We start from the raw sequence: 8,430 nt of genomic DNA, 5'->3' as shown, positions 1-8,430 counted from the left end.
TCGATCTACTATAGGTGTAAAATCTTGGTCTTTATCTAGTAAAGTTGGGTGCTAAGCGAATAATAAGCCTTATTAAAAAGGCCAGGGACTGTTATAAAGGAAATATGACAATATGATGGAAGCAATGAAAATATAAAGGAAATGAAGATTAACAAAACACCAACACGGACGTAAACGTCTAGTTGATTACGTTCTCGCTGTTCAAAATATACCCGAGAACAGCAGGATAACGTGCAACAAGTTCTATATGATAAAATTGTTGGAGTCGGAGGATCTAACATGTGTCTCGTGAGTCCAAGCGTTCCGGTCTTGGAGATGTAAATTCCAATATGTCTGAGCCAATGCGTCTGGGTCCATTAAAGAGGTCTCTCCTACTCCTGTTTGTTCCTCAACCATTGACTTTGATGGTGATGATGATCTACCACAATTGAATTTACCAGTAGTTAGCTAGTGGCTTATAATCTTCAGAAATGAAAGAATGATTTGCAAACCAACGTAATGGTGATTACAAAGAGGTTAACCTGGGGGAATCAATGATCCCATCGATGATAACATGTGCGACGTGAACACCGAGAGGTTGAACCTCTTTAGCCAGGCACTGCGACAATGCTCTTAGTGCGAACTTCCCACAACCTGCACATCTCGGTCGTCATTCTTCGGTTATTTCTTTAAGACGTTGTTATATGAAGCAGAAACTATCGGAAGTCCTATTCAACCGACGAAGAGAAGTCATTGGGTAATCATTTACAACTTGAGAGACCATAAACACTATGAATTAATGTAAGGTTTAGAGACATTTGGTACCATGATATTAGTGATCTGAGTTCGAAACTCGTCAGTACCATATTTTTTATTCTTTACTGGCCAAAAATAAAATGTCAGTTTTACAGACGAATACCGGAAGTCACCTAACAAGAATGTATACAACTAGCCAATTTAGTAACCCAACTAGACTGTTAATAAACACCAAGTTGTATAGAGTTGGACCTTTTCTTTGTCTGGTTAGAGGCATACTAGCAATAGAAAAACCAAAAAAGACCGCATGTTTGTTTAAGTGTGAGACCAGATCGAAAACTTATAGGAGGCATAGTTGCTATCTGATTACTCAAGTCATGAGTCCCCTCCTCGATCTTATTGGTGGATCTCTTTATTTGATTTGAAAACGTAATAACTAATAACTAGCTATAGTTTGATACTGAAGTAATGATGAGATTTTAGTTACTAATCGTCACGAGGGATACATACATAACTCAGAGAAACCAGGAAGGCCTTTAAGAGAAGCAGAGCAGCCAGTGAAGAGGATGGTCCCTCTCCTTCTGTCTACCATCCCAGGCAACACCTATTAAGAATTAAACAGTATCACGCTAGTAATAGGTTAATTAGTGTTTCATTTGTATTACTACTATTTACTAAGAATGAATCTTAATTACCTGCTGAGCACAATGGAAAGCACCAACTGTGGAGACAGCAAGAGATTTTTCAAAAGAATCAATGCGAACATCAACGCAACTAGTTGGACACAGTTGAGTACTTGATATCATCGTATTTGTTATTGAAGAGGATGAAGATGACGATGAGGAGACAAAGGAGACTTGTTGCTGTTGTTGGTACGCGTTATAGACTAGAACTTCAACAAACCCAAGAGAAAGAACACCTTCAAATGCTTCTCGAATACTTTGCGAGTCACAGCAATCGATTCTAATGGCGAAAACTGGAGCTTTCGCTTCTCTAGCTATTTCCTCAGCGAATCTAAACAATCTCCCTGCAGCATTTTTAATTATAAATCATCATCAACATGGGACTAACATGTGATATATATGTATAATCTGGATATAAGAGAAGAAAATTAGTTGCCTAAGTCTCGGGAAAGGATGGCAACGGTGTAGCCTTCCTGGGAAAATTTCCGAGCAATGGAACGGCCAAGTTTGGGTCCGACGCCGACAATTGCAGCAATGCCTTTCGGGGAGGCTCCACTACCGCTTTCCATGTTGCGCATCTTGTTTGAGTTTTAAGTTGTAGCAAGTCAGAGAAGATCTAGAAGGTGCCTTCTTATCCTCCTACAATTCTGCTTTTAGGGTTTTATGATTTTACCTCTCCGTGTCCCCTTATTGAATAAAAAAAGACGTGAATGAAGACGCGACTTTCAAATATAAAAAATTAGCCAGTGGTGAAAGCTCAGATTTGCAGATCTAGCTAGATGTATTTAATCACATATATTGCATAAAAAAGAGAGACATACTGGCAACTGGACCCATTGGCATGACTTCACTTCGCATTTCGAGATAAAGCTAAGGCTTGGATGCATAATTTCTTTTACACTTGTCTGAAAATGACTGTGTTGTGTTTACAGCAAGAAAAATGACGGAGGGAAAAAATCAACCACCCGCCTCTGTGGTGACAGGCAACTCCCTCAGAGAATCAGTGGTGAACTTTTCCAGCTCGCTGCTGACTCTTCATCGTAGATATGGCCACATATATTCAAATTAATGTCATACCTTGTTCGTAATAAAAAGCTAAAAGGGATTGTGACTGTATAGTCATTTTCATTTCCATGGCATCATCTGCTCATGATGAAACACCATTAATCTTCATCAAACTTTCTTGAAAGTATATTAATGATCTCCATTATTAACATCTTGTCTCGTACTGAGGACATGGATATTGATGGAGATAAGTAACATACAGAAAGTGGCCAGTATCTGATCCCGGGACCTGGATAGATTACGTTCATCAAGTTGCATTACAGAATCCAGATACCATATTGCATGGCCCTACCACTATCATTTTCAAGGCCAGATAGGCCAAACTTTAGTTAGTTAGGGTTAGTTTTCAAACTTCAAATCCAGCTAGGGTTAGTTCTCCAACCCCTCGTCTATACAACAAAAAAATTGATAGAATAGGAGAAAAAAAGAATGTACAGGACATAGAGGTCAGGGAATACATTAGATGCAAACAAAGAAAAATAAAAAAAAAACAGCCTCACCCTCACGAAATTGCCCAAACAAGTCACGAGCAAGAGACGAAGGACGTTGCTGATTCTCAAGCCTCCTATTTACAGAGATTTACTGATGCTTAATTCACTACAGCTTGAAAATTCCTTTAGAAATGGATGACCCTTCTTCACATGCATGGGTGGTTTTTTATATCTTAACTTCAAACTGGCTTCCACCTTGACCTATGACACGATCTCAAATATTGTGGGGGCAGAAAAAAAACATTTCCAACAATTTTCAAAACTAGTCGTATACTAACATGTTGCCATTTGCGATTATGGGATGTTACATGCCAATTGCCACCCTTATATATTGTGATGTTCTAATTCACACACTTTCACTCGTGTACTAATTGATCTTGTTCTTTTTAGTTAGGGAGTGATATATAGCTTATATCATACTTTCGTAGTCACTATGGAAGTTTTTTACATCAATATATCTTGAGTCTTGACTCTTCAAAAATGAAATAAATAATTAATAAATAATAATCTTGATAACAAAGTTAGTAAACTGAAATACAACTAGCCCAATTCAAACGTATTTTCTCGCAAGAATAATACTAGTAGTCAATACGCTACTTATTTACTAACCATTCCTGTTTTTTAGTGGCGACCTGACATGTTTTCTACTCAAAAATCGTATAGATTTTCGGTAAGTGTCAAGGTGTATGATGTTGGAGAACCATCACGTGGACTGATGGTTCTCATGCTCCCTCCCATTGCGAGGTCGGGATTCGAACTCTTGTAATTGCTAAAATTTCTAAATAAATGAGATTTAGGAGTAGTTTAGGGACCACTATACCAAGCTATCAAAAAAAATAAGGTGTATGACGGGGCATCCACAGAATTGCACCGAAAAAAACGTATGCACGATCACAATTTTTCTAGTAAAATAGCCATGAACAGCTTGCAATATTGTTGTCTTAACAAATAATTAAACAAAGATACATAGAAAATGAACTTTAAGGCACGAGGCAGGCAAAAATAAACAAGTAACAATCATTTTTTTTTTGAACAACGAAGAAAACCGGGAGCTTGAAGGAATATATTTGTTAAATGCTAATAATGGTAACGCGACAAATATTAAAAAAAAATGGCAATTGCCATTTGAATCAATGAACCCCACGCCACCGTCGACCTTAATTTAGCTAAACTTCAAAATTTGCAATTTGCACCCATTGGAATATAAATCATCCGGCTGCTGCACTTGATCTTACCTATGACTCCTTAAAGGCTTAAACTACAGTATAATGATGCTTAATTTAGTTATATCTAATAATTAAGGGTTATTTTGTTTTTGGTACTAAGGTTTTGTCCAGTTTTTGAGTTTGGTCTAACATTTGTCCAACTTTGCGTTTGGTACTTGGAAATGACGTTGACTTGCGTTGACCCGTTAAGTCTTGACTTATGTAAGTAATTGTTTTAAAAAATTAAATAAAATCTATTTAGTTAACACCGTTAACACTGCCGTTTACAATTTAACGGTAGAATCCTAATTAATGTTCTTCCCTAATTGAAATTCTAACCCAACTGTTCCATTTCTGAAGAACTCAGATATATCACAAGATTTAACAAAACCTCTGTGAATGCAAACCTCTCCACACCAGCCACCATTAGAGAGATTTAAAAATAGGAAAAACATGGTCAATTTGTGGTTACAAAATGATTAATCCTCATCACCATTTAGACTGAAACTGCATAAATCATTAACTGATGGAAACTACCAACACTATCACCTTTCAATACTGTTCATCGTTCAAACCAGCAGCCAAGACACCTGTCACACTCTTACTCAATACAATTCGTCATCATTCAAATAATTGAAATTGAGGAAACATATATAAACTCTCTGATTGCAATTAGGAATGAGGATTCAATACAATTTGGGGAATTGAGTAAAACCCTAGCAAACAAAATTCACAAACCACAAGAACAAGTTTCAACAAAAACCCAATTTGAGGAAACTCAGTGAAACCCTAATTGAACTCTTTTTGAATTCAATCGATCTTATTGTGAACCCAAATTGAAACCCAAACAAGATTCATCAAAATGCTAATAAAATCCCAGAACAAACCCCTGTTGAATTGAAGATTCTATTGTGAACCCAAAATCAAACCCAAGAAGAATCAAAACCCTAACTGAAAGTAAATTGTACCATAATTAAATCATAATCATCTCTGCAACAGCAATTAGATAACCTCTGTTTGGCTTCTACTTTCATCGAATCTCCAAAATCAAACCCTAGATTCTAAACCTTTGCAAAAAGAAAGAAAGAAAAGTTTACAGTGGAGAAGAAAGAGAACAGAAAGGTAGTAGCAGAGATCAACTACGGAGACAAAAGAAAAGAGTTCGTGAAAAACAATATACACTCGTTAGTTTGGATCGGTGGGACTCGGGTTGGACCGGTGTGATTGGGTACAACAGGTTAAGGACTTGGTTAGTCATTGTTACTAAAGTGAAAGATATTTTAGTATTTACATATTTAATTAACTGAAAACCCGACTCAACAAAGTCAACGAGGGTCAACGTGAATTCCAAGTACCAAACGCAAAGCTAGATAAATGTTAGACCAAACTTAAAAAATGGACAAAATCTGAATACCAAAAATAAAATAACCCAATAATTAATCAATCAAAATTTAATAATGACAAGTTCAATAGATGCTCATCATAATCATAAACAAATCAATTAAGAAGCTAATAATAACAAGTTTATCTTTTTTGATTTTCAAATGTTTGAAAATTTATTTTTAATGATTTAAATAAACAGCCTTTACCATGTTGAAATTAAGACTATTTAAGACAAGGATACTCAAAAACAACACAATACTTTGTGACTCTTTCTTTCCTGGCTAAATTGGGGTCTATGCCACTTAATTGGGGTCTATAACTACATGAAAAAATAGGGTCATTGGGAGAAAATTCGCAGAAACCCCTTATCCAATATTTATATTAATGCCCAATATACCCTTATTAAATTAGTGTTAATTTGGATTATTAAATAATGTTTAATCAAGTTAATCCTGAAATTAACTTTCATTAATCGAGAATCAAAACTTGTAAAAAAAATTAATTTTTACTCGATCCAGAATCGGTTTATGTTAGTTCATTTGTAACCCGATTCTGGGTTGAGTTTTACGCTTAGGAAGATGTAAACCCAGAATCGGATTTTAATCAATACCCACATAAACTGATTCCTAAAATCGGACTTTTGTGATGCATATGTAAACCGATTATGCCTTACTTTCAGAAACAAAATATTCATTACATAGTTTAGCAAATTAGCCCACTACATATATATATAGGACGCAGTATGGGAATTATAGAATTTGACACATCAAATGCTCATCAATGAACCTCCGAGCACGTCGGTACAACGTCGTATATTCTTTGTGGTGAATGAACTTTCTTTCCCCATTAAGAATTCTCCATAGCCCGTTGAAACGTTCCAGCTGAAATTCAATGAATTCTTATATGTTAGTATGTGAAACTAGTGTAGTTGACATGGGTATAAAAATGATAGCATTACTCACTTTTTCCCTAAGAGGAGCTCTTGGATGATAGTGGTACACCATATTTCTAACTATTACGTACTCTCGCATTTCCCCTTTAATGTATTGGAATCGAAATGCCAAGTCTCTCCATTTGCGGTTGTTGGGATTGGCGGTACGCCCATAAAAGAACTCTTTAACTCTCTTCCACAACATTGAATAGATTTCATTCGGACGTTCACGGAACGTATTAGCAAAGGATTTAACGAGACACAAATCTTCATGCGGTTCCCATTCCATTTTCTAGGCTAAGTGTGTGATATGGGAGTGGGTGAAAGAGGTTGTCCTTATATAGATAAGGAATCAACGGCTATTTTTTTCAAATTCAAATCAAACAATCGGATTTTATGTATGTCCACATAAACCGATTGTGTCCTTACAAAATCATATAAATTGTGCCTCTCAACAATCGGGCCTTTTTAATGCACATGTAAACCGATTGCCAAAGTTACATAACTTTTCTTTAAAAAAATCGGATTACATTTGTGTACATGTAAACTGATTCTAAAAGTTACAGAACTTTTCTTCTTATCAATCGGGCTACATATTGGTTGATGAAAACCGATTCTTGGCTTCAAAAGTTACATGAGTTTTCTTCACCACAATCGGGTTTGATAAAGTTAAATGTAAACCGATTCTGAAACTGAACCTCTGGGAAATTGTCAGTATCGGGTTACATATAGTTATATGTAACCCGATTCTGATAGAAAAAATGCTAGAATCCTGAAATTTTTTCAAACACATTAAGTCATTCATAAACTAGAAACCAGATTAAGTCATTCATAGACTAGGAGTGTAACCAAACATAATTCGACGATAAGTTTAAGACAAGACATAATTTTTGACTCCATAATTATCCATACTTAAAGACATAAACATGACTAGAACCATTCATTCATGAGCATCCCCACCACGACCACGTCCACCACCACGACCACGTCCACCGCGTGCTCGTTTAGTAGGTTGGGCGCTGCTCGATGCACCTTCAAACATCTTTTTGGAAGGGGCTCTCTTTCTATTCTTCTTTGGCTCCTCCTCCTCCTCCTCCTCCTCAGAATCATCCTCATCCTGCTCCACAAACATTGCACCAGCTTCTGCATCTTCGAGACTGTTCAATTCATCAATTAGCTTTTCATTGGCTTTTACATTTTTCCCTTCCCTGATTTCCAGCTTTGTCCGGGTTATCAAGTATTCGACTCGTCTTCTCTGTTTCAATTTCAAATAAAAAACATTCAATACATAATGCTAAAACCATTAAAAAAATCGTAGTTGAGTAACAATACGCACCAAGTATTCGAGAGCCGTATCTTTCTCCTCTATCATGGTCCTCTCATCAACACGTATCACTCGAGTATGCGAAACATTGAGGTACCACGGCATGTAACCCGCAATTGCATCGTCATCTGTTCGAGAAGGACCAACCAAAGGATATTTGTGAAACGCTCTGTTATCCCAATACTCACATGATGGAAAAGGCTTGAGAACAATGACAATATCACTGTCATGTGCTTTCGTTTTTGTGTCATTGAATTTGAAATCCTTGTGCGCCTTTGGGATTCTTTGTATGTAACCGCATTGTCTTGCGACTCTCGACGGGTTGTACATTACGTATCCTCTTGGGTGAAACAAAGGCCCATGATATTCACTTTGGTCTGAGTACCCAACCATCTTTCCTTTTCCTTTATCTGAAGCCTCCTTGTAAGGATCAAAGACAACATCCTTCGTCATCAAGTTGTCTAACTGGCGTCTCAAATTCAAATAATCCATTCTTTGTTTCTTCGGCTTACTTCTGTAGTTGTACTTGGTTCGATACTGCTGTCCGTCCCAATCCTTGTTCTCAAAATCCCTTTTAGCAAATATGAGGAAGTGCAAATATATCCACGCCTGC

At 36.7% G+C, this 8,430-nt stretch overlaps 1 protein-coding gene across 1 annotated transcript; it reads right to left on the bottom strand.

Annotated features, from left to right (window-relative positions):
- Window positions 1-243: 243 nt before the first annotated feature.
- LOC113361451 (carbonyl reductase family member 4-like) lies at window positions 244-1,996 on the bottom strand. The gene is made up of 5 exons (XM_026604699.1): window positions 1,855-1,996; window positions 1,431-1,762; window positions 1,246-1,339; window positions 522-633; window positions 244-418 (listed from the first exon to the last, which is right to left on the bottom strand). Exons 1-5 carry the CDS (start codon window positions 1,994-1,996, stop codon window positions 244-246), a joined length of 855 nt encoding a protein of 284 aa, XP_026460484.1.
- Between the last annotated feature and the right edge of the window lie 6,434 nt (window positions 1,997-8,430).

This window comes from Papaver somniferum, chromosome 1 (assembly GCF_003573695.1).
Source record: "Papaver somniferum cultivar HN1 chromosome 1, ASM357369v1, whole genome shotgun sequence".
NCBI classification, from domain to species: Eukaryota; Viridiplantae; Streptophyta; class Magnoliopsida; order Ranunculales; family Papaveraceae; genus Papaver; species Papaver somniferum.
This window is presented reverse-complemented; position numbering and strand designations above follow the sequence as displayed.